Genomic DNA, 27,290 nt, shown 5'->3' with positions numbered 1-27,290 from the left:
CTATTTTTATCGTTGCTCGTTCGCAAAACGTTTGCAAATCGTTCGCATTGAATAAGACATCGGTCGGTTGTTCGCAATAGATACGAACGCAATAGCGAATAAATAGTGAAGAAAAACTATCGCAATTACGATCATAAGTAACGATTATCGTTCCATGGAAATGAGTGAACGTTTTCAGGTCTTTCGCAAAAGCGGTCGTTTGAGATCGTTAATCGTTTACGATTATGCAAACGATAATCGTCCGGTGGAATAGGGCCCTTACTTACAAAGTTTTGATGATTGTACAGTGGGTGATGCGGTTGCTGAGTATTTTTGGGCAAGTTTATGTTCACACGTAGCATTTCTGTCAGTCTTTTGGTCAGTATTTTTTTCAACCAAAACCAGGGGTGGGTAGAAAACACAGAAGCTGTGCAAACCTATCCATTATAATTTGGTCCGGTCAGTGCCACTCCTGATTTTGGTTACAAATACCAACAGAAATGCTGACCAAAATACAAGATGTGAACATAGCCTTTAAGTGAGCGATCAGCCAACAAGCTGCTTTTTCATCTGTTTATCGCTGGCTCTATTACACAGCGAGATATCTGTCCGATTTGGAAGATAATCGCTCTGTGTAATGCTATGTTATTCTCCAGTGCAAAGTGTCAGAGAGGCTTTCCCGAGCTCCTAATCTTCTCAGTGCTGTAATGCCTCCTTACTCCATACCTAACCTCGCTTAGAGCTCAGATTGCTACTAACTGTCAATCAAGAAAGCAGAGTCAGGGATGGGAGGGGGAGTGAGGAGGTATTACAGCCTTCAAAATCAGGAGCTTGGGACTGGAGTGCTGGAGATTTTTTTTATTGTGTTATTTGTGAGAGGTGTAGCTACCTCCTTGTGGCTTGCACTTCACCCATGGGTGTTTTAAATAGAGATTACTTGGGTCCTGCATGTCCAGTTTTGAGGGCTTTGCTAGGAACCATCCCTCTTAAGTTCACCTTAATGTGATGAGATGGTACACTCTATTTGATCAAATGGTTTACTAAGAACCTAATTTAAAAATAAATACATTTTAGAGCAGTTTTTTTCCAATCTAATGTGTATAGGGGCCTCAGATCTATGCATTCTTAGCCAAGAAATTATATGCATGGGGTCACTAGGAGAGACAGATGTAGGAGTAACAAGTGTTTGAATGACAGCTATGTTATGTGTATGGCAAGACCTGATGAAGAGGAATAGTACTCTACTAGTACTTTGATAGTACTTTAGGCTATGTTCACTCAGTGTCACAATGATGGACGGGCTGTCATTTAACACAACAAATAACGGCTGTTATCTCCTGTTAAATGACAGCTGTCCGTTAAAATGGCCGTCATTTTGACAGTGTGTGAACACAGCCTTATTGTGCTTTTCTTTTTTTTTTGCAACATCTTTATGCTAAACCCTGAAAGTATAACGAGAACCTGAAATATAGATATAGCTTTTCAAAAAAACACCAATTCGTAAGAAATGTATTCCTAGAACAGATGTTATTTGTACATATACCCCATCCATAGATTCTCTACATGTAAGAAGAGCAAATTAATATAGCAGATACAACTTGTTTGAACTGAGCTCATGAATTTTTTACAACTCCAAGAATCCCTTTAACTGCATATAAATTACCAATAGTTTAGATAGATAACCTGCCATAAACATTAATGGGGTATACCTATAGATGTCTGATAGATGCAAGCACAGAAAGATTTACATGAAAGAAAAGGGCAGTTAATTACTGTATATAATCTACACATAAATTACTGTAATAAATAAAGTATTAATGAAAAAAAATATATATTTTTTTAAAGGTTGATTAAATTCGGTTTGTTAGTAAGATTAAAAGTTGGATGCACAAAGAAAAATGCCATATAAAAAAATAAACATTGAACTGCATTGCAAATTGAGCTAAAAGAATTTTTTTTTCAATTGCGACACATAAAGAGGCAAAAGATTTTGACTTTTGAAGCCTCTTTGTTTTTCCATCTAGTTGGTTATTCAGCATTCAGAATCCCCTCCCCCGCTTACAATAGGGTTACTATTCAGCAAGCATAATCAGCCTCAAAGCAATAAGTCTCCAGATATCATGGGGTCAGTGCTGTAGTTAGTAACAGTGTAAGTGTAAAGCGCTCCCTCAGCATTTCATTGATCTAACCTGTCATCCTGACAAGCAGAAGTCTGTTGTTCAAGTCTTCGTACCAAGTCTTCAAGCTCGAACAGCCTGCCCTTCACATAGTCCTTCTCACTGTCCAGCTCTTCCCTGGCATCTTGCACTTGTTTGGTTGCCCATTCTTCCATCAGTTGGCACTTACTCGTAGCTTCCCCTATCTGCCTCTGCAGGATGCTTATTTCCTCTTCATTGCTCCTCAGCTGTTGGAATAACATAGCATTTTTGGCCACAAGATCCTCTACGGTGATCTCTCCAGTCATGGACTCATGCAAATTTTTAGGCATGTCATCCCCAGCCAAATCTTGCTGGGTCGCCATAACTCCTTTCTCTCCTTTTATCGTGTGATCCAAGTCCCCATTGCCAGATAACACTGCCACTCGTGTCTCCAGATCGGCCTTCTCCCTACCAAGCATTTCAAGCATTGATTCCAGCTTCTGCACACGTCCTCGGCTTTCCTGCAACTGAGAAACTAATTCTTTTGCCATGTCCTCAGAAAGCAGGCATGTGTCTGCCCTAGATTCCAACAAGCTGCTTAGATGTTCTTTTTCTTCGTCAAATCTTTCTTGCTCTTTCATAGGGTTCTGTTGAGTCTTTGTCTGCTCTTGCAGCTGGGCTCTCCGAGAGGCTACCAAGCCCTCCATCTCCTGCAGCTTTATCAATGTGCTTTCCTCTGCTTTATTTGTCGATGGTCCTTCAACCAAGTCCTGAGCATTATGGCTATTGATACACCCCTTGTGCCTTTCTACGACACATTCACGGGAAGGTTCCTCATCCATGCCATGCATCAATGGCGTATTTTCCTGAAGGTGGTGTACGTCACATATGACTTGTCCTTCATGCGCTTTATCATCCGTAGACAACAGAGGATGCACCTGCTGGTTTAGTTCGGCTACAGTCACCTTGACACCAGGATCGCCATCTCCTTTCTCTACCGACGACTGCTGTTGCTGCTGCTTTCTTGTGATGACACAAGAATTTTTTGCTTTTATCAAAAGGGCATTTAAGCCTTCAATCTCCTGGTTGAGTCCATTGATGTGATCTCTATAGTGGGTTTCTAGCCTTTCTTTTTCAATAGCAAATAACTTGCAGATACCAACTTGGTCTTCATTTTGTTTTTCCACCAGTCTTAGTTGATCTTTTTTCCATTGTGCGGTCAAGGTCTTCTCCCTGTCTTCCCACTGGTTGATCTGACGGATATGATCTTGGATTAAGGTGTTCTTCTCCATGTCGTGCTTTCTCACCAGCTCATTTTTTTCATTGAGGTGCTGCTGCATTAAGCCCTGGCAATGTTGTGTGTATTTCGCTTCAATTTGTGCCAGTTTCTCAAGAATCTCATCTTCTGTCTCCTCCCTATAGATAAATGGACGTTCACCTGAATTAAACAGAGTTATACATGCATTTCATAGAAACCTGCCTATAAGAAAGTTTCCAATGTACGCAGTTACAGATTTGCACTGACCACATCAGAAAAATCAATCGCCTAGGTTGTCAGTATTTGTGCACTATTACAGGAGATGAGTGAACCCGAGCGTGCAACATTTGATTACCGTTGGATGCAGTTCTAGGGAGTCCTGGAAAACATGGATACAGCCATAGACCTACAGCTGTAGCCGTGTTTTCCAGGCAACCTTAGGGCTGCATTCAACATCTTCGGCCACCGGTAATCAAATGTCGCATGCTCAGGTTCGCTCATCTCTAACTATTACCCTATGTCATTACTTACTGGAACATAGAATTAGTGGTAAGGAACAAGGATCCAGTATCACACAACTTTCCTATTATAACTTCATCAATTCTTGTTTCTAGTACTTTTAGCATCCACACATATATATTTTACTAAGGGCAATTTAGTGGCAATAGATGGAAGGTTTACTTCTTTTCCCCAAAATAAAGAGACACTACAATGAGTGGCTATCGTAGAACCACTGTATCCAAAGAGTTTCAGCATCTGGACTCCTAATGGAGATTAAGTTGCTTTAAAGTGGATACTTAAGGAGTCTGTAAAGTGGGCTTCTTGGCTCAACAATAAGTTGTGTCCCCATTTCTCTCATAGCCTGTAGAGGTCTAGAAGTGCTCACTTGTGATTGTTGTAGGTTTGAAGGCAAATGACAATAGCTCACAATGACAAAGGGGGACCTTTAACAGTTGTAAGTCTAAAGTTCTGACAATCTAGGGGAGCATTTGCATTAACACCTAACAGAGTTACTATGGGGCCAAAAACTAGAAGGATAAATGTTTTTTTTTTATGTTATTAGTATATTTCCTAGGTGAATCTCACTAGTGTACCTCCAGCTATTTTGACTTCAATCCTGTGGCAATAAAACCAGATCAGATAGGGACAGATGAAACATCCAAAAAAAAAAAAGTGCAGAACGTAGCAAAAGCACAACATTCAGGTATAGTCAGTATAGTCAAAGCCTCAGATTTTAGTAATTCAGGTTAAGCATTTAGCATTAAAGAGGCATTAGCATAACGTCCATGCAGAAGCATAGCCAATCCTCCCTGAACCTTATACAACATTTACCCTGGTCCACCTGTACAGGAATGCCAGGCTTGTGTCTGGCTACCAGTGATTGGACGGCCAGATCTACTGGCTACACTACAGCACTTCTAACAGCAATCCTTATGGTGTGTTTACACAGATGTATCTGACAGATTTTTGAAGCCAAAGCCAGTAACGGATTTGAAATCTCAGCCTTTTATTTATGACCTGTTCCCTGTTTATAGTCTGTTCCTGGCTTTGGCTTCAAAAATCTGTCAGATAAATCTGTCTGTGTAAACGGACCCTTAGGGTTTATTACAAACCCATGCAACGTTTTGGCATTGTAGCCTTTTTCAAGCTTGAAAAAGGCTATAATGGCTAAGCGTTGCACAGGTGTGTAATAAACCCTAAGCATTGCTGTTGAAACTGCTGTATCCATTTTGTTTTTTGGATTTTTTCTGTTTGTTTACTATGTGCACCCACATTATCCATTTTTTTCTAATATGCTGCTGAGAGACTGCTGTGTTATGGATTACTCTTAGGGCCCGTTCACACAGAGGAATAGGCAAGGCATTTCAGGCAGAATCCCTGTCTAAATTTTGCCCATAAAATTTGAACAGAGCACTATCCTATTGTGTTCAGTAGGATTTCCGCTCTGCTGTTCACACGACGGAATTTCTGTGCAGAATTTTCCTAGAGGAATCCTATAGAAGTCAATGGGGCTGGAATTGTGCTTAAATTCTGCCAGAGCTGAATAGGCGAGAAATTTCAAGAAGAAATCTTTTCTCTTCAATTTCTCATGTGAATGAGTGCCATTCACACTACACAATTTTCACAGAATTTCAAGCAGAGTCTGGGGCAGGGACCCTGCTTGAAGTTCCGCCTGACCCATTCATTCAATAGGACCTCTCATGCGCTTTCCGCCATACACCCAAAGAATTCAGCTTGAAATTCTCCAAAAATCCATAGTGTGAACAGACCCTTACTTTTCCCTATTTATTTTGAACAGAATGTAATTTCATATCTACATGATTATCCCTGTAAAATGTACCAGCATCTCTAAAAGGCCCCCATACACCTGCCAAACAATCGTTCCGCCACCAGTTATCTCTCCCACCCGCTGCCTGTCCACCCTATACACAGGAGCATTCCGTGTGGCCAAGCATTCTTGTGTTTCCTGTGGGTCGGGGAAAGTCATGGTAAAAACACTCTTGCTGTTGCTTATCTCTTTCTGAACAAAGGGGTCTCAATAACCACATTATCCCCACAGGGAAAAAAAGGGGAATGTGTCATTTATATTATTATATTATATTTTATATCCAATTAGAATTTTTTTTCTTATTCTCCACTTTACTATTATACTTTTGTTTACTGTAGAGAAAGCTTTTCAGCAGTCTGCTCACTATTATCACAGGCACAGTGACGATAAAAGGTAACACCAGTTTTTAGAAAAGATGGGATCAGGAAGTTTACAATAGGTAACTGTCAAAGCTCATCTCCTCCCGCCTCCTCCTACACTGACCTCTATGCCAAGAAAATACACTCACAGAAGGTAAAAGGGAATATCCAGAGGGCTTGCTGTAAAGAATCTCTTTAAATGCTATGAAAAGCAGCTCAGAAAAGATGGCTGTCTCCATTATAATTTGCTAAAATAAAATAATAAAAATGTAGAATCTGAGAGTAGAAACAGATAAAAAAAAGTAAGTGTTTAGTACCTGGCTCGAAAAGTAAAAGATGTGGCTGATACAATCCCATAAAGGGGTTCCATCGCATGGCCACAATCAGAGTTTTATTTACCAGCCCTTAAAGGGGAACTATCAGCAGCTTAAACAAATCTAACCTGCTAACAGCCCCCTATAGCAGCGGGGATGCTGAGGAGGAAGGTATGCATCTTACCTTCCTCCTCAGCACCGGTCCTGTGTTGCTAGTCGGGGTAAACTCCGCTCCAGAGCAGTATTAGAAGTACTGCCGCATCATCCAGCCCATCTCCTCAATTGACTATCATTGGAAGGGATGAGGCGGCAGTGCACCAAACAGTGCTCCAGAAAGGTGTTTAGGATAGTGGCCAGTAAACAATTATTTTCCGGTCGCATCTTCATCACCAACATATTCTGCAGCGATGTTCACAAGATAAAAAAATAAACGTTTTTATAATTATGGGCGTAAAAAGGGAGTAAATAAACTGAAGGGAATGAAAAGAAGCTGAAGCAAAGATGTTAGCAAATGTAAAAAAAATGTTTAATATTTATATGGCTCTTCTGCATAAAATATATGACATACTCAGCCAAAATTAGGGTGTTCTTTGTCAGTATAGATAGTATCTCAGTAAAACCTGTGACAAGTGACCAGCTCCAGTGTAAGGCACAGCAAAATTCTCCTTACCGAGGAAAGCAGACATAGTGGTATGGACTGCCTCCCCCGACAGTAGAACAGCTATGCATATTATACAAAAGGCGGTATATATGAAAACCTCTCATACATTAAGTGCAGTTTAAGTGGTTATTTACATACAGTCCTGCAATGTACATAAACATATATACAAAACAAGAAAACAAATACAAAAAAAGACAAAAGAAAAGTAAAGCCATGCATTGAGGGCGGCATGCATTGTTATATAGCAGTCCAGCTGCATACAATACAGAAGCAGAAAACAAGATGGCCCCAGCAAGCAGCAGAAAAAAGGCCAGGGGAGAAGTCACTGGACCACTGCAATCAGACTACCCTGGAGTACTGTGTCTATTCTAGAATACCATAGAGTAAATAGGTGATATCAGACCTCACTGAACGCAGTTCATGCTGGTGTGTCCTCTTTAGATCCTCCTCCAGCTGTTCCTTCTCCTTGGTCAGCCTCTGGGCCAGTGCCGAAATTTCTTTGGCGTAATACTCTTCCATTTCAGCTCTCTCTCTTTCAAACTTTTTCTCCATTTCTTGGATGTGGCCAGATTTGGGGAGTTGTTCTCTCAGGCTGTCTATGACCTCTTGATATTTGGCATTGAGTTCCTCGAGGTCTGCCTTCTGCTCCTCCAACTCACTGATTTCTAACTTGAAGTTCTGTTCAGTGTCTTTTCTTTCTTTTTCAAAGTTTTCTTTCATGAGTTCAAGCTCCCGCTCATAATAGTTCACCTAAAAGAATATGATCACGTTAAATAACTAGAGACAACAAAAAAAACATCATCTTATATCATGTTATTCTTTACATGGCAAGTATGGTTAATACTTTGCTGTCATTTGGAGTAATGGCAAGTCAAAAAAGTTACTGATTGTACCAGGTCTCACTCTTGAGACCTGCTGCAATCCCAAGATACAGCTGAGGAAGTGCAAGGCAGTGTGTTTCTCTCCCCAGCTATCAATCAAATCCGACTTGTTCGTTGCATTAGAGGTGCAAACAAGCTGGATATCCCACTGTCATGCACTCCACCGGCTGTATCTTAGAATCACAGTGAGTCTCAGGAGTGAGACCTGGTGCGATATATAAGGGTACGTGCACACCACCTGTTGATTCTTTGGACTCACGGCAGAATCCGTCTGAGCATAGAATGGAGTCTATGGTACAGGAAGAAATGCGCGCGGTTGCCAGAGTCCGCGAGCGGGTGCTAGCTGCGGAATCCGCAACAGTTTTCCGTTGTAATTCCGTAGTGTGCACGTACCATAACGGGAAATCTTATTGTTCTCAGGGAGAGGTGTCTGGCAGCAGCTTGTGTCCCTATTCCCATGAAGGCTCAGTCTACAGCAGACTTTTGACATGTCAACTTGATCAAAACTTTTCGCATATCTGTGTGACATGTCAAAAGAGACAGTGACACCTTAAATAAGAGAGGGATGTAGAGCAAGTCTTAAACTTTGCCTGAAAACTAATTTTGATGCATTTGCACAATTAAAAGAAATATACACCGTCACTACTCACAATAGTGTCCTGGCTGTAATATTGGATGAAGTTGTGGCAGGGTATAGCAGCTTCACTGGACAATATCACAGGCGGCCCTGGTGGTGTTCAGCTTCCAGTGGTGTAGGATGTATAGATGAGATGTGGATAAGAAAGACAAGAGACACTCACAGACATCGTGAATGGTCTTTTATTGCAACATAGCCAACACAAATGAACTGAGGTAAGTTAGGACAGCAGGTGGCGTTCCACTAAAGCAAAAGCAGTTTCGAGTAGATATACTTCTTCCGGCTTTGTGGTACTCCTACCACTAGGCCGGAAGAAGCGTATCTATGTCAAACAGCTTTTTGCAATACCACCCGCTGTCCTAACTTGCCACAGTTCATCGTTGTTGGCTATGTTGCAATGAATGACCATTCACGATATTGGTGAGTGTCTCCAGTCTTTCTTATTTAAATCTCATCCAAATTGATGCTTTACTCAATGAGAAAAGGGAAACTTTACCCATAGTGTCTAAAATGGTTCTCTCTTCTGCACTCACCTTTGTCTCAAGCTGGATCTTGAGGTCCTGGATTTCTTGTTGCAGTTCTTTTACTTGATGCTTTGTTAGCTCAACTTCCATATTCATGGTGGAAGCTGGAAGAACTAAAATATAACATACAAAGCTGTATAAATGCTTTAGAGAAATTGTTTTAATTGACCAACTACCTCAAAACTAAACATCAACCATTTTAGCAGGTTTGAACAGTTCAGTGCACATGGTAGTTTTCATGTGTTTAGTGTGTGTGTGTCAATAAGTAAATGCTCTGCGTAGGTATGAGGACAATATGACAAAATTCTGAAAAACATGAGCAAACAAAACCCAATGAGAACTGTCAATAATACTAAAGTCCTTAAAGTAGAGTTACTGGTGTGCCAGGATTTAGGAATAGTTTGAGCATTCCTAGAAGAGTCCTGGAAGTAAGACAGGGAAACATTGGGCCTCAAAAGTCGAAAAGCAACCAATGAAGGGCAATAAAGACTGTATTGCTTTTGTTTCCTTCCTCTGCTTTCGTTCTTGTTCTAGAAAACAGGGAAGTTGCTCATCTCTTGTAATGAGTGATGGTCTGATCCATGGTACCTCCAGCTAATACATATTACCTATGGAAAGCTTCCACTATTCCAGTTAGAAAAAAATATGGCTGTCACTTACCACAGGACCCTACAGCTGAGGCGCTTCTTCTGGGCTTCAAAGATATTCCCTTCTTTGTAGTTTCTGTTGGACATTATTTTAATAAGTAACTGTATGGCGGCAGAGAGAGGAGAGAGGTATAGAGGGATATGTATCACAGACTTACTATGGCCATCATCAATCTTATCCTTCGCCTTATGGTGTAACAGTTTGTTGTCTCGCATCTTGGCCAATAAGCGAGAATATCTGCTCTCACTGAGCTGGGATCTGAGCGTCTCCAACTGAATCTGAAGCTCGTCGTTCCGATCCCGTAATTCCTACAGGAAACAAATATCATTTAATAAATTGTCAAGACTGTATATTACAAAATCTACAAAGTGGCTGTAAGTAGAATCCAGCGTCTACTGGCAAATATACATTTATTTTCTATGTTTACGATAGGCTGATTGGTGGTCAATAGAATAAGGGTTACCAGCCATGATGAATCCCTGTGCAGATTGGCATACAGTCACAGCTGACGATGGAAGGTCATGTGCTGTGGTTATGTCCCGCACCATCTTGTGCCCAGAACATGCCTACAAGCAGAACCTCTATAACAAGCAACTGATGTGTATAGAATGAAGACATTTTTAAGGTGTCATTGTCCTTACAAAAATTTTTGACATGTCCGAGAGACATGTTAAAGGTTTGGATCAGTCAGTGTCTGAGAACGATCATGGGAACAAGACGGGAGAAGCCGCGCTCTGCATGGTCCTTTCCCGACTCTGTGTCACATCAATATGAAAGTCTATGAGGCCATCTTTTCTCACTGACACAGAGCAGTCCTCTTGTTCTCACTATCGGTCAGGGTCTGAACACTGCGATCAAAACTTTTTATATGTCTCTAAGACATGTCAAAAGACTTTTTTTGTAACAACAGTGACACTTTAAGGATCTGCCGATTCTTGCTAGGAAGTTTCTATGCCCTTAATTCGGTAAACTGGTAAAAACACAGAGAATAGATCTAAATGAAAATTGAAGGCATGCATTATGTCAGTATTTCATCAAGCACAGCAGACTTCTTTTGCTGCAATTCAGCATGCATAATCACTAAACTTTAGCAGTCCTCACAGACCCATGCTCACCTTTACCCGCTAGGTGTCCACAGGTCAGGTATTTTGAGTTAAAGAAATATAAAAAAAAAACATAAATACATAATTTTTGGACTATTGTGCACTACCATTGTAATAAATAGTTACCATCTAGATCAGTCATGTCAAACTCCATTATTTTTGGCCCGCCAGGCAGTTCAGAGTTTGAATTACATCTGGTCCGCCATGGCTACTATATAAGAGACTATGGGGGAGGGCTGCCTACTATATAAGAGACTATGGGGGAGGGCTGGCTACTATATAAGAGACTATGAGGGAGGGCTGGCTACTATATATGAGACTATGGGGGAGGCCTGGCTACTATATGAGACTACTGGGAGGGCTGGCTACTACATGAGACTATGAGGGAGGGCTGGCTACTACATGAGACTATGGGGAGGGCTGGCTTCTATATAAGAGACTATGGGGGGAGGGCTGCCTACTACATGAGACTATGGGGGAGGGCTGGCTACTATATGAAACTATTGAGGAGGGCTGGCTACTATATGAAACTATTGAGGCGGGCTGGCTACTATATAGAGCACTTGAGGGGGCTCGCTACTATATAGGACACTTGAGGGGGCTGGCTGCTATTTAGGCACTATTGGGAGGGCTGGCTAATATGTGGGGCAATTTTGGTTGGGTTGGCTACTACATGGGGTAATATTGGGGGGTTGGCTATTACATAGGTTTGGGTTTAATCATATCATAGCAATTTATCATGTCATTTATCATAGTGCACAGCACTATGCACAAACGCACACCACTGACAGCGCCAGGAACACCGCATTTGCGCTTCAATAATTATCATGGTTGGCCCGCAACTTTGTCCAATTTTTTAATTTTGGCCCACTGTGTATTTGAGTTTGACACACCTGTTCTAGATAATCTAGTTATAGCTTCTACCATTTACATCTTATAATACATTACTTGCAGCAGTTTTATATTCAGTTGGTTTTATATTTAGGGGTACTCCGGCAGGAAAAAATATTTTCAAATCAACTGGTGTCAGAAAGTTCTACAGATTTGTAAATTACTTCTATTAAAACATCTCAATCCTTCTAGTATTTATCAGCTGCTGTATGTCCTGCAGGAAGTGGTGTATTTTTCCAGTCTGGTACAGTGCTCTCTGCTGCCACCTCTGTCCATGTCAGGAACTGTCCAGAGCAGAAAAGATTTTCAATAGGCATTCGCTGCTGCTCTGGAAAGTTCCTGTCACAGACAGAGGTGGCAGCAGAGAGCACTGGGTGAGACTGGAAACTAGAGAGTGTATAAATAAAAGAAGAGACAAACTTTTTTAAGCAAAATGACAAAGGCTTACTGAACACTTAAAAAAAAAATGACAATCACTTTTTCTTGTCACAATGTGATGGCATGCCGTAGTAACGTAATGAAACATGGAGCTCAAACCAGCGAATAGATGATCAGCCAGTAAAAAAATTGTCTTGATTGAAATGCTAACACTGGAAATTCCATTTAAATAATATGGAAATTATTATAAAAAAAAACATGAAGAATTAAACCGTACTCACCCGGCACTGGATTTCATACTGCCTGATGATCTCTGCAAATTTCTCCTCCTGAGTAAATAACTCAGCACCATGAGGATCAGTCAGCTTCTGTTACACAGACACATTTATATATTAGGTAGATCATTATACATCTCATCTATTCTCAGTGGTTTCCTAAGATGGTTACTTTTGCATCTTACCTTTTCCTTCAGTATATTATCTATGCTTGTTTGTAGTGTTAACACCTGTTGTTCAGATTCTGAAAGTTTGCCAACAATCTCGACCATTTCCTTTTGTAATCTGCTGTTCTCCTGTAAAACAATATAGTAAAGAGATTTTTTTTAATCTTGTTTTATTAAAATTTTCCATTCATCAACCACATGGAAAATTACAAATATTGTAGCTCTATATATCATCTCATAGCAAGACAATAATATAAATATACACGTAGAAAATACGATGTTAGTCACAAAATATTCAATAGTCCGCCAACCAACCCCGCCTAAGCCCCCCACACACACACACACATACACATACACACACCATTACCCACATAGTAAAGAGAATTTACTAAACAAAGCAGCTAATTTAAAGGGATTGTCCAACCCCTTAAACTGTTTTTCTAGAAACATTTCAGGATGTAGTTTGCTGTAGTGGTCACATGTCCATGTGGAGAGAGACATTATTTGCTGTTTTTTAAAGGTATGGAGCTACAGCTGAAGTCTACAGCAGCTGTCACTCAATATTTAAAGTGTAACTATCATCTTTAGGCTGTCCTGCCACCATGATCCTGATGCACACGCTGTATAAACAATAGCTGTTATTTGGCACCTTAAACAATGGCCATTGTTTTGAGATCAAACAACTGCCGTTGTAGCCACTGCTCAGAACAGAGAAAGAAACTGAATGGTGCTACCTGGGTGCTTAGAAGGGTAAAGTATTCCTCACCTTTATTGATAAGTTAAGTTTTTCTCTCAGGTAAGCTTCTTCCATCTGGAAATTAGCAAGATCTGTCTCCAGCTTTTTCTTCTGTTGTTCGGTCTGTTGCAGAAAAAGATCTTTCTCGGTTTCCAGCTCGGTGCGCATTACGGAAAGGCGCTGCTTGTACTCCTGCTCCAAATCTCTGTAGAACATCAGAAGGTAAGGTTTATAAGCCCGGACTGCAATCTGCACCATATAAATGCATGTCTTATTTTTTGTGGTCCAGGCTATGAACAAATGCAAGGACTCAGAAGCCCTGTGGGCTGTCACATGTGTAGCTGGAGGCAGTTAGTGGGCAGGGTTAGTTGGGGTGGGGTTAAATGGGTGGGGGCAGGGCTAAGGGGGTGTGGTTACCAGGGGGCCCACAATTTCTGAACAGCCCAGGGCGCACGTACCCTTAGAGTACAAACACACACGGCATATACGCTGCGTATTTACTGCTGCAATACGCAGCAGATACGCAGCAGATTAGATCTAAATAACTGAACAGAGCATCAAATCTGCACCATCAAATCTGCTGCACATCTGCTGCGTATACGCTGTGTGTGTTTGTACCCTTAATCCTCCCCTGGCAAAATGTATAAGGGGTAAAAGCAAGGCTCCCCTGCAAATATGCAAAAAGGGAAAAAAACGCTGCAACCATATTCATGCCCAATTAATCCATGCAAATAGAAGGGAATGATAATTCCTCAGTGGAACTCACTTGATCTTGCTCTCATTGAGACTCTCCATCACAGAGTTGTGGTCATCCACCTCATCGGCCAGCTGTAGATTCCTCTTCTCCGCTCTGTCCAGGTCATGTTTAACTTTATCTCTCTCCTTAGTGATCTGTTCAATTTGGCTACTGCAGACGACATGGTTAACATTGACAAACTTTCCAGGTACAGCAGGAATAGACTTCTATATTTTCTAACTTTAAGATCTAGTGTCTGTTTGCTCTGGCTTATAAAAGTCTTAAATGAGGAACCACCTCTACAAGGTTCATATTGCACAGTCAACCGACTACAGTCTAGGGTTGCCTTAATAAACCACATTAAGGGCAAGGTTCTTCGAAACATGGTGGAAAACGCACAACCTGTTCTTCCCCAATAGCTATGCAATGTTGCTGGAATGATTTCCAAAATCCACCAGCTATTTGGGAGGAAACTGGATCACATTCTGAACACACATGTGGAAACCAGGCATAAAGGTGCTCTTACACAGTGCAGTTTTGAAGGCCATGTTTTTGTAACCACAGATAGCCTCTTTAATCTACTCTTCTTTCTCTCTTTTGGTTAGTAAAGTTTCAGGTTGAATCCTGTTAGCTGTACTATGTAACTAAAAACAGCAAGCATTTTTGATTCAGTACTGCATTGTGTAAGAGCACCATGTTAGTAGCAGGGTCCAGGTTTCTAGCACAGACAACAGGATGGTACTTACTGCTGATGATGTAGCTCATGCTTGTAAGAAGCCAATGCAGCCAGATAGATTTTGTTCTTGGTTGCAATTAACTCATTATCTAAAGCAGTGGTGAGCTCCAACAGGTTCACATGTTCTTCTACATTAAAATCCAGGCTCTACAGAGAACACAATATATCACTTACATGAGAGGTTGAGATGAGATTAAAGGGATATCTACAGGACAAAATAAAGGATAGCAGAATAGCTATCCTTTAGCAACAGAAAACATCAAATAGAGAGAAAAGGCACAAGCTGATCTATAATGATACAAACTACATCTCAGGCTTCTACAAACAACATATGCCAAATGCAACAAAGGTGCAAACGGCGTTCCACAGCCAATAGTTTGCTTCTTACCATTAATATATCTTTGCTGTCTTGAATCCCTTCCTCCTCCCATATGATCATGATCTGATCAGGGTTTCCAAAGCCGGACCCATCATCAATGCTGGAGAAAAGATGGAAGCCTCCATACCCAGACAGCAGAGACTGGGAGGCAGTGTTATGGCTATTCTCTTCTACCTGCATGGCACAGATATGGAGGGAAGGTCAGTAGCTGGAAATACACTCCTTTACACCTTATCATGGTTCAACATTTCTTATTACTTCAATCTAATTCATGTTACATATGCGCCTTTACAGTTGTAGGCTGGTTTACTGAGCTGTGTACCAGCAATTGCCCCTGATGTATGTATGTACTACTTATGGTATCATTCTCAACAAATGACTTAAAGGGGATATCCAGGATTAGAAAGCATAACTTATACAGAAACAGCACCACACTTGTCCTCAGTTTGCATGTCTCCTTTGTATTTCATCTTCATTGAAATAAATGAGAATGGGCTATAATAACACATCGCACTGTGGGTGGTTCTCAAGCATTGGAGGTACCGCTATGGTTGCCCGGACCCCTCTCCTCCTCTCACCACCTCTGTTCAAGAATAAGAAGGCACCCCTTAGTGGTGACTTCAGCTAGAGGCGGCAGTGAAATCTTCGTGCATGTGAAGTAGCAGAACAAGGTGTGGATAAATGTGATAATATAACAGAAGCTGCTTCCACTCTTTCTTTTTAATCCACTCTTGGTGCAGAATGGTAGCATAGAGAGCAGAAGAAGCATCTCTTACTAGGCACTAAGTAAATAAGGCGGAATCCCGCCTGTCTCAGTGTGAACAGAACCTAAAGGTAACCTCCAGTTCACAAACAAACCCCAGTGTGAATAAGATGGTAAAAGGGGAGAGAAGGGCAGCACTTTACCCTCACCAGGTTTATACTGGAAGGTTGAAATCATTTTCCACTGAAGTGTCACTGAGTGGGCACCATTGTCAGCTCAGTAGAATGCAGGTAGCCACCCACCTGGTAAAATGCATGTCTCTTCTTGAGTGGGGTGGAGGCAGAAGGCAGAGGCGCGTGGCTGAACAACCCCACCTGAAACTCCTGGAAGCTCACTCTGCCATCTCCATCTCTGTCCAATTTATTGAATAAGTCTTCAAGTTCCTAACAAAACAAAAATAGCAAACCAACATCAGTAACAAAACAAAAATTATTAATTTACTTAACAAAATGATCATGGTTTAATCTATAGTATGCCGAAATCTTATTGTATATTATACACACTGATTGTCGTCTCCATGTGACCAGTCCGTAGGAGGAGTTTACACTCTTGGGAACACATGCAGATACAAAACCACCCCCATGCATTCACCAATAGTCATGTGATGTTTCCAGGATTGATAGGCCTGCATTCCTAGGTATTTGAGAACGTGGCCTAAGTAACAACAAATCATAATAGGAAAATTGTATTTTTAAATGGAACTTACCTCCTCGCAAAGATCTTCAAGTCCAATGTTCTTACACACAGTGGTAAGCTCCTGCCTGTTGAGGTATCCATTGTGTCCTACACCCAACTCCTCCCAGATGTCCCGCACCTGGTTTTCAGTCATATCACTATGAGCATTGGAAATTCTTCGGGGACTTTCAAATATTCCTGGATTCCATGTCCTCAGTTGTCCTAACAAAGGATTAGACATGTAACAGCATTGGTATAATTTTTTGCATGAAAACAGCATAAGTGAAATATTTCCATTAATGTTGAGCCCACTTTTTGTAACTTTAGCTATTGCCACATTTAAAGTGACTGTACCACCAGGCCCAGGCTGAAGCACTGGAGGGGGGCCAACCCACCCTTAGTGGGAGGAAACCCCCGCCTCTCTATGATAGGGTTCCATTGATTCTAATAGAGTCAAGTCATGGAGGGGCTGGGGTTTCTTCCCACTAAGGGTGGGTCAGCCCGCCTCCAGTGCTTCAGCCTGGGCCTGGTGGTACAGTCACTTTAAACAGTTTTGAGGCCTGTCATTAGTGTTCAGTAGGCCGTATCAGCACCCCACAATGTAATCACTCGGTGCCCTCAAGTTGTCATGACTAGAGATGAGCGAACCGGGTTCGGGTTCGAGTCGATCTGAACCCGAACGTTCGGTATTTGATAAGCTGGGGCTGCTGAACTTGGATAAAGCTCTAAGGTTGTCTGGAAAACATGGATACAGCCAATGACTATATCCATGTTTTCCACATAGCCTTAGGGCTTTATCCAAGTTCAGCAGCCACCGCTAATCAAATGCCGAAAGTTCGGGTTCAGATCGATTCGAGCATGCTCCAGGTTCGCTCATCTCTAGTCATGACAATCTAAAGGCTTTATTGGGCCTCAGTGGCTTCCTTGACTAAGCTACTGATAAAGACTGTTATCAGAAAGCCCTAATCTATGCCAGTATAGTACCAATAAATAATACACAAAAAATAAGCCCTCAGACACCTACACAGGTGAAAAAATAAAGTTATAAAAGGTCAGAACATGGCAATGCAAAGTTTGTCTTTTAATTTAAAAGGGTAATCCAGGCTTCGAAAAACATGGCCATTTTCTTCCAGAAGCAGCACTCATCTTGTTCTTGGTGTAGTTGTGGTTCTAAAGCGCAGTTCCATTGAAATGAATGGAGCTGAATTGTAATACCACACACAACCTGAGTACAGGGGTGGTGCAAGAAAGTTGATGTGTATTTTCCAATCCTGGATAACCCCTTCATTTAAAAAAAAAACTGTCAAAACAAATAATCAACTGACCCACAGAGTAAAATTAATGTCATTTTGACAGTGTAGTGCACTCAGAAAATATAGTTTCTTAACAAGTTTGCATTTTTTTTTCCAATTTTTTTTTTTTTTTTGTAATAGATCAAATGGTAAAAAAAATGCCCTTGAGAAAAAAGCAAGTAAAAATTTGAAAGGTCAAGAAATGGCTAAAGGAAGGATTTGCAGGTTTTGAGCCAAAACCAGAAGTGAATCAAGAATTTCCCTATTGATTTTGATGGCAAGTTGAGAATCTGCAATGATCATGCAACTGGTGCAGAAACACAGCAGATCCATAATATTGGATCACAATAACATTTGAGAAAAACATTTGGAAAATAAATGTCACTGGACTTTTTGATACAGTTTAAGACAAACCCTAAAGTGGAAATATAGCCTATAGGAATGGGAAATCTAAAGGAAGAAATTAAACGTCTCCACCCTGCTGGCTATACTTCCACATTTGTCCACACACTCAAACTATTGCAGCTGTTTGATAAACATGGTGCGCACCACCTGCAAACACTTCCAGCACCCTCTCACGTCAGGTTGAAAATGATTGAATGTCATGACATGATGGGACATGTAGTACTGCAAACTCTGCGCTGCAGATCGCAGAACACTGATATGCAGATGTAGTCAATTAAAGCTAGTGACAAGTCTAAGGTTGTGTTCAGACATAGCAGTATCATTTCTGTGAAGATACTGCAACATGTGAGAACACAGCCTAAAAAATAATCCTTTTTAGGATTGATATACAATCGCCAAGTCAGCAGCAGCAGCAAACCAAATGTCCTCTAAATTTCACTTGATTTAATAAAATTACTTGCTTTACCTTGAGCTTCAAAGTTTTCAATCTGAGGCTCCTTGGCGATGTCTGCTTCTTCATCTGACTTGAGGCTCTGCAGAAAAGAGCACATGTGAGACAGATTTCAGCATAAAATGGAAATACGCATAGAAGGAGGGGGGGACAAGAGACTATACTAAGCAGGAAGGCTGAGGGAGAAAAAAAATAATCCTTCACCGGGTTTAAGAATGTGCATTAACCTCCCAGTTAAACCCGAGGCCAAAGCAAACAAATGAAACCTTACAACTCGCTCACTTCACTCTGTTTCATCTCAACTGGATCCTTAAACCCCAACTTGCTATTAACCAGAAAGGCTTCCTCTGCAACCAGCCCAAGTGAAACATTAAACCGGCTCCAGGGCTGGCTATGTTCACATTAACACATTCACTGACCGGCTGCCAGTCTCCGCACTGCTCACAGCATTGGACGTCCTCATCTGACTACAATCCATAGGACACTGCTATAGGTGAGTGTTTGAGTATAGTCAATAGTCATACATTACTAAAAAAGAGTGGATAAGGTACTGAATGCGCCAATATGTCACTGCCTATCTCCTTAAGCCATTGTCTGCACGTGTGTAAATAATCTGAAGAGCTTTTCCTGCCAAAAAGATTTTTTGAATGAAGTAGCGAGGATGGAATTTCTAGTTACATGGCAACTAAACAGTTTTTCCGTTTGCAGATCCTCACTTATTGTGGGGGGCAGACGTATAATAGTTTCTGGAAAAATGCCACTGCAATTTTTTGGGCCAAAAGGATTAAAAAATAAGATATATAAGGGAAGGACTATTCACACCTCACTGGTGTTAGTTCACTGTATGTGTCAGGAAATCGACCAAGGCCAGAAAAGTCTTGTCCTTCATTGGATGGAATAGCACAAACCTTTGCACTATTCCATAGGGCAGGATTCAGTAACTGTGTAAGTATCTATGCGGGAAAACCTCCACTGGACATGACAAAAAACACTTTTCCTGTAGACTGGATGGGTTTGACTCTATAAACTGCAGCAAGACATGTATCAAAAATTGTGGCCGCTTATTTTCCTAGGCCCGGTTTACGCAAAGTAAGGGGGCATTCACACTTCATGCTTTCAGATCTGTGATCATGGATTAACACATTGCCTTTTGATTTCTATTGTGCTATTTACACATAGCACTTTTTACGGATCTGCAAAAAAATAGGATATGTCCAAGTGCAGATTGTTGTTGCTGTACGGATTAGCCAATAGACAGCTATGGGATCCGTGTTCTTCACAGATATCACACCTGTGACTTCTGTAAAAAAACACCGATCAAATCCAAGGAAACTGGTTAGATTTTTTTTTTACCAGTTCAACATTTTTGAGGATACACCAAGGATGACTATTTTTCACAGATCACAGAATAAAAATAGTGGACCTATATGCAGGTCTGAAGAATCCCTGAACGTGTAAATGAAAGATTAAAAAAAAAAATCAGTTCGGCAGTGATTCTGTACTGTGTGTGCACTGATAGATGATTTCCCATAGACTTCAGTGGAGAAAATTATTATATTGAAAATACAGCCATATTTTAACCTCAAAATTACGGCTGTATTTTTTGTTTTATTTCATGGTGTGTGTGTGTGTGAACATAGCCTTAGGGTAGCTTCACACGTACCAAATTTGCAGTGGATTGCACGCTGCGAGTTTGCAGCGAAATCCGCTGCGAATTGTGGTACTATGATCTTCAATGGGGTTACATACCCGCAGCTGAATTTTTATTCTGCTGCGAGTATGTAGCGCTGGCCCCTTTAACCCCCCACCGCTCGCAGCATACGTTACCTGCTCGGCGCCGCGGCTGCATCTGAGGTTCCCAGTGGGGCTGTGCACTGATCGGCTGAGCGGGACCTACGGGAGTCGGGAGCCTCACATGCAGCCGTAGCGCCGAGCAGGTAACGTTAAAGGGGCTGGCGTTACATACGCAACTCAATTGAAGATCACAGTACCAGGAAATCAAAATCCACTGTGAAATCCAGTGTGAATCCGGTACGTGTGAAGCTACCTTTAAAGGGACTGTACCACCCGGCCCAGGCTGACGCACTGGCCGACCCACCCTTAGTGGGAGGAAACCACCGCCCTCCATGATGGGGTTCCACTGATTCTAATGGAGTCACGTCATAGAGGGGCTGGGGTTTCCTCCCACTAAGGTTGGGTCGGCTTCAGCCTGGGCCTGGTGATACAGTCACTTTAAAGTGGCACAAGATAAGGCCCTATAAGGCCTTGGCTTCACAGCATATGTGTAAAGGAAAAAGCACATGAGTAGAGATGAGCAAATTTACAGTAAAAACAAAGCGAATCACTACGTTAGCTCAGCTGTCAGCTTATCAGTCGTCTGCCTTTGAAGCCCTTGCTGCTCTGTACCGCTCCTCTCCAGGTCCCTGGAAAACTGGATCCAGTCCTGGGAAACTTCTCCCAGTTTCCCAGGATTGTATCCAGCGTTTTCCAGCACCCGAAGTTGAGCGGCACAGACTTCAAAGGCAGGCGACTGATAAGCTGACAGCTGAGTGTTTGTCACTGAAATGTGGCAGCCAATAACCAAACAAGTTTGCTGGCATACTTCCAGTACTTATCAGTTGCTGTATATCCTGCAGGAAGTGATTTATTCTTTCCAGTCTGACACAGTGCTCTCTGCTGCCACCTCTGTCCTTGTCAGGAACTGTCCAGAGAAGAACCCTCTCCTGCTCTGGACAGTTCCTGAGATGGACATGGGTGGCAGCAGAGAGCACTGTGTCATACTGGAAAGAATAACCCACTTCCTGCAGGACATATAGCAGTTGATAAGTACTGGAAGTATGCCAGAAAACTTGTGTGGACATTGGCTGCCACATTTCAGCGACAAACAGCTAGTCTAGTTAAGTACTAGACTCTAGATTCTTAAATCAATGTACATCTTACTTTCTGACACCAGTTATTTAAAACACTTTTTTTTTCTCTAGAGTACCCCTTTAATATAAGCAGCTGGGACACACACAGTTTCTCTAAAGTGAGTGCATCATGTAACAATGTATTAGAACCTTGGCTTACAAAAAAACACTTTCTTAGGAGAAAAAAAAGCTGGATTAGATTAATTTTTTTCAGTAAACTGTCTGGTTTCATACAAAAAAAATGATAATTGAAAGCATAACTTCTGTACAGGAACAATAACAGAATACATATTTGGATGGGTATACTAGTCCTCATTCATGCACCCCACCCTTTTGTCAAATTCTTTGTTAAAAGGTGGCCACCCACTCATTTAACAGCCATTCTATAGCAATCTGTCTTTCTCCCAACAATCGCCACCAGGGAAAGACTTTGGACTCTCTATATACATTAGATGGATGGCCGGTACTGCCAAAAATGAGCTGCCAATGTGTTTATTGTGTTAACTGTGCTATTGTGAAGTCTTCCAAGCATATATTATTATAAATGAAAGAAGAATGTGATTAAGTGATGAGTTTATGTACGAGAAACCTATTGACCAAGATAGCTGAATGGGAATTTTTGGGGGTACTCTAGTAGGGGCGTCTATGACCTGAGCTGATGGATATACGTTGATGTGTGCTAGAGATGAGTGTCACTCTAGCGTGCTTGAGTCCGCTCGCTCTGTATTTGATTACGGGTGGCTGAAGAAGTTAGATGCAGCCCTAAAGAGTCCAGGAAAACATGGCTACATTGCCTTGCTCATGATTCAGTAAACACCTGCAACATCTGCAGACAGAAGTAGATGTGGTTGAAAGTCAGAGCTTGATGCTAGCTGCTAGCAAAGGGATGGGGAACCTTTGGTCCTCCAGCTGTTGCAAAATTACAATTCCCATCATGCCGGGACAGCCAAAGCCTTAGCTTCGGCTGTTCAGGCATGATGGGAATTGTAGTTTTTCGACAGCTGGAGGCCGAAGGTTCCCCATCCCTGTGCTAGGCATAGAAGAGGACTTTGTTAAATTCTAAACAGTTTCTCAAATTACTGAATGCAAGTTTAAAGCGACTTATGCACCCATAATCTGCCCCCCCCAAACCACCTGTACTGTCAGCTGCCTTTAATCCAAGATCTGTCCTGGGGTCCGTTCAGCAGGTGATGCAGTTATTGTCCTAAAAAACAACTTTTAAACTTGCAGCCCTGTGTCAAATTGGTGTGGCCTAGAGTGTCTGTGCTTTAGGGTTGCACCGCCTCTCCGTCCCTCCTCCCATGATTGCTCGATCCAGCACATGTGCAGTGTTCAGACAAGTGGTGAATCGGGGAAACCCTACCTGGGGCATTCCTAATGGTGAAGAGGACGGAGAGGCGGTGCAGGCCTAGGGCATAGACACTCCAGGCCATGTCAATTTGGCAAGTTTGCATCACCTGCTGAACAGACCCCAGGAAAGATCTTGGATTAAAAGCAGCTATACGATGGTACAAGCGGTTGGGGGGGGGGCAGATTGTGGGTACAGAGTCGCTTTAAGGGCACCAGTATCATGATGACCCCCAGATGTGCACGGCATAAATGATATTCATGGCAGAGCAACAAAAGCCAGACCTTTGTTGACACAAGAAAGCATCAAATAGCTTGTTTAGTGGAGTAAAGACCAGACACAATGGATATTGGAGGCATGGAAACGTGTGATATGGCCTGAGTCCCAGCTTCACTGTTTTTCCTGCTTTTGGTCACGTGTGTATCTGGAGATCACCAAAATGAAGGCTGAAATCATACACAGCAGTTTTTTGGAAAAATCTTCCAGCATGGAAATGTTTCTATCCACATGAAAATGAAGTTTAGCATCTACTCTGGCCGCCTAGTCGCAAGAACTGGGTATTATGGAACCTGTGTGGAGCAAGATGAAGGGTGAAACAAAAGCGTAATGCTTTCCGTTCAGCTGTACTATGTGCAAAGGGGGTCCTACTACTTATCAATAAGAAGTCTCATTTGTACTTGGCATTCTAGTTATTTTATCCAACCCCAGTATAGTTGTGTGGTGGTAGCTGAAGCCTCACACCTTTCTGGTAATGTGTTCGGGGCGGCAAGAAAGATCCAGGTGAGAAGGGAAAGTAAACTTTTATTCAAATACAACACATTTTGGAGTTGGACAAGCTCCTTCCCCAGGCAAGATAAACTGTGTACAAGATAGGCTGCATACAATGCATTGGAAGCGCTAAAGCTTGTGTCTTGTTGTTCACAGTACCTGTAACAAGTAACAACCAAAGAGACTTGTGTGTATTTGGTTAGGGCCCAATTACACGGAGCCATAATCGGACGGAGACGACAATCAGCCAATAAAACGATCATTGGCTGATCGTTTCTTTAGGCCCTGACCTAAAATCATCAGGCGCACAGCTACGTGTAATAGTGATGCGAGGCCGACAGCTTACCATTGAAAAAACAATTAAAGGAGTAGTGCGGCGCTAAAAAATTATTCACAGAATAACACAAATTACAAAGTTATACAACTTTGTAATGTATGTTATGTCTGTGAATGGCCCCCTTCCCCGTGTCCCACCACCCCCACCCGTGTACCCGGAAGTGTGGTGCATTATACATTACCTGATCCGTGTCGAGGGCCGTCCGCCATTTTGTGCAAAACGTCATCTTCGGACGGACGGCCGAGTCGCTGCCGCCCGTCCCCCCTCCGCCGCGTCACAACTGTGCTCAGCCGCGACTGGCTAAGCACAGTTATACTCAGCCAATCGCGGCTGAGCATCGGATGACGCTGCAGAGGGCGGCCGGCATTCGGAACAGTCGGAGCTGTTCGCCGGCCGGCCGAAGAAGACGTCACTGAATGAAGATCGGAGACGGGGGTCGGCACGTGACAGGTGAGTATAGCGCACCACACTTCCGGGTAAATGGGTGGGGGTGGTGGGACACGGGGAAGGGGGACATTCACAGACATAACATACATTACAAAGTTGTATAACTTTTGTAATGTGTGTTATTCTGTGAATAATTCTTTACCGCCGCACTACCCCTTTAATACATTACTTCTTTGTGCTCCCAGTCTTCTCCTGCACCCTGCATGGTTCCAGCAGCGTGGCCACAGCTTCAGAGCCAGTCTTTGAGCTGACAGTCCTCTCGGCCAATCACATGCTCCTGCGGCCCTGGCCTGTGATTAGCTAAATGGCCTGTCAGCTCAGAGGCCACTCTGAAACTGCAACCATGGGACCAGGAAGCATGCAGAGGGCAGGAGAAGACCGGGAGCGTGGAGAGATAATGTATTAACTGTTGTATTAATGATGTCCGTGCAGCCCTAGCTAAACGATTGTCCGGCTGTGTAATAGGCCCAGTAAATGAGTGCCGATCTAGCAGATCGGTGTTCGTTTACAATATTAGTCAGGCCTTCATTGCCCCGTCTTATAGTACCCTTAGGGTAAATGTACACACAAACACAACATGGATTACTGTTTGGAGGATGATATCTTAGCAGATCTGAGTGATCCTAAAATGTATAAGTGGTGACAGGTTCCAGTGTCGGACTGGGGTATTTGGGGCCCACCAGAGGAAATCACCCTTGGGGCCCATCAATGAAGGACCAGTGAGATATGACATGTTAATCAGTGTTAGTATAGGTTCTGAAGCTGGGGGCCCTCCAGATGATACTCTTGTCCTCTGGTGGGCCAGTCCAACACTGACAGGCTCTATGACCCAGAGAAGTACAATGGAGATGACTGAATCTGCAGTAAGAGTTGTCCAACCTGAACCTGATAAATCAGCTGTCAATTCATTTTCCCAGGACTGGATCCAGCTTTTCCCGGCACCTGGGGAGGAGCAGCAGGGAGCGGAACAGAGTTGAAAGGCAGCAGGCTGATAAGCCACTTGGCGATCAAACGAAGCACTTCACTTCATTTAGACGGGCGACTGATTCATCTCTGATTCTGACTATCAACATATTACACGTCTCATTGGAATAAGTGATTTTTCCATATAAATGTATTGACCTTTGTGAAGTAATCCAATAAAAAGTAATTAGGCTAAGTTCACACAGCACATTTTTCATTTCATAACGGCCGTTGTAACACCAGCCGTTATTTAATAAAAAAAAATACATTGCATTGTTTGTAATCCAATCCCGGCCGGAGTATACACTCCAGACGGAATTCCTTGTGGCCGCACAAAAAACTGACATATTTCATTGAACAGCCGCACAAAACTGACAGAGCAGACAATATACTTTACATTGTCGGCTATGGGTAATTGGAATGCAGGCACACCCGAATGTGCCCGCATCCTAATTCAAAAGAAATGAAGTTCATCTGGCCAATACTGCTGTACCAGCCAGAATGAACTTCACTAACACAGAACGGCCGGTGTCATACAGAGTGTGAACCCGGCCTTGCACAGTATTGCACTACCTGATGTTCAGAGTGTATAGCATTGTGTACGTCCACCTACTGAGCTGAGTGGTGGTGGACACACATGATCAACCACTCTCCCCACAGTCTGGCCTCTGCATACTGAAGTGCAGTAAGAGAAATAGATTTCTTTAGTCCCACTGCAGTAACATGGCGGTATTGCTGAGAAGACCCATCAGGGGAAGTCAGAAGGGACCATACTGTCAGCTGCCAGAGGGGGAAGGAGACAAATTCTGCCTGCATCCAGAAGCACAGATTAGCAGCAGCACCAACAGGCTCAGATGGAAACAGAAAAATTGAAAACATTTTTGTGTTGTAGAAACACAGCAAATTTCTTTCGCAGCTATTTATGGCTTTTCTTGATTTTTTTTTTTTTTTTTAGTATGAAGATGAGTCATGGACTATTAACCCTTTATACATTTCAGCCACGTTACCAGAGCCACGTTACTTCGCTCCCTGACATCTTGCATCTCCTTAATAATTTCTTATATATTATAAAATCATGTATACAGAGCTTATACCTATTGGATCGGTTAAGATTTTTTTCCTTCTTCACGCTGTTTTTAGTCTGAGTGACATCAATGTGAATAGATCATTAACCCTAAACATGCATTGCTGGCAGAACTGCTTCAGATTCTGTTAAGAATCCTCAGTTTGTTAACATGGAGTTAAAATACTCATCACCCTTTAGGAAGTTCTATGGTGACAGAAAACCTTATGCTGCCACCTTATGGTAGGATTGTAAAACTTACAAAGTTTTTTGACAATAGGTTTGGAACACAATTGTATTAAAGGGAAAAAAAATGAAGCAATATACAGGCTCGGCAGCCATGTGCGGCCCTAACAAGAGGGCCTTTATGGGGTCAGCTGCCAGCACATATGTGGTCCACTGCCTAGCACGCACCATGCCTTTAGAATGACTCATTGGGCCGGAATCACGCATGCAGTTTTTAGGGGATTTTTTATGCACTTTTTTTTTTTAAGCCAAACACATGATTGGATACAAAAGAGGGAAGAAGTATCATCAGTCTTTCTTTTATAATTCTTTACCTATTCTACGTTTTAACTCAAAAGCTGCTACTATAATGCTGCATGTGGCCATACCTTTAAAGCAAACCTGCCAGTAAAAAAAAAACAACTTTTGTTTTGTCAAAAGGGTCAGGGTCTGAGTTTTCTGACACCTTTACAAGTTGTTTTTTTTTTCCTAAATAACAAAATAGTTATAGGCTT

The 27,290-nt window shown here is 42.2% G+C and overlaps 1 protein-coding gene across 4 annotated transcripts in view; it reads right to left on the bottom strand.

The window, feature by feature from the left end:
- NINL (ninein like) overlaps positions 1-27,290 on the bottom strand; it is an 80,120-nt gene that overhangs the window by 21,550 nt on the left and 31,280 nt on the right. For 3 of the 4 annotated variants that reach the window (XM_069954397.1, XM_069954398.1, XM_069954400.1), the window contains 14 exons: positions 18,731-18,797; positions 16,599-16,789; positions 16,135-16,275; positions 15,139-15,303; positions 14,761-14,897; positions 14,045-14,185; positions 13,309-13,483; positions 12,561-12,671; positions 12,382-12,468; positions 9,886-10,036; positions 9,741-9,803; positions 9,090-9,193; positions 7,442-7,788; positions 2,169-3,533 (listed from right to left, as the gene is read on the bottom strand). In XM_069954397.1, the coding sequence (XP_069810498.1) occupies positions 2,169-3,533; positions 7,442-7,788; positions 9,090-9,193; positions 9,741-9,803; positions 9,886-10,036; positions 12,382-12,468; positions 12,561-12,671; positions 13,309-13,483; positions 14,045-14,185; positions 14,761-14,897; positions 15,139-15,303; positions 16,135-16,275; positions 16,599-16,789; positions 18,731-18,797 (3,245 nt within the window). The remainder of the gene's footprint in view (positions 1-2,168; positions 3,534-7,441; positions 7,789-9,089; positions 9,194-9,740; positions 9,804-9,885; positions 10,037-12,381; positions 12,469-12,560; positions 12,672-13,308; positions 13,484-14,044; positions 14,186-14,760; positions 14,898-15,138; positions 15,304-16,134; positions 16,276-16,598; positions 16,790-18,730; positions 18,798-27,290) is intronic. The other variant, XM_069954401.1, reaches the window with a different exon arrangement.

The sequence above is a fragment of the Dendropsophus ebraccatus genome, chromosome 15 (genome assembly GCF_027789765.1).
Source record: "Dendropsophus ebraccatus isolate aDenEbr1 chromosome 15, aDenEbr1.pat, whole genome shotgun sequence".
Classification (NCBI taxonomy): domain Eukaryota; kingdom Metazoa; phylum Chordata; class Amphibia; order Anura; family Hylidae; genus Dendropsophus; species Dendropsophus ebraccatus.
This window is presented reverse-complemented; position numbering and strand designations above follow the sequence as displayed.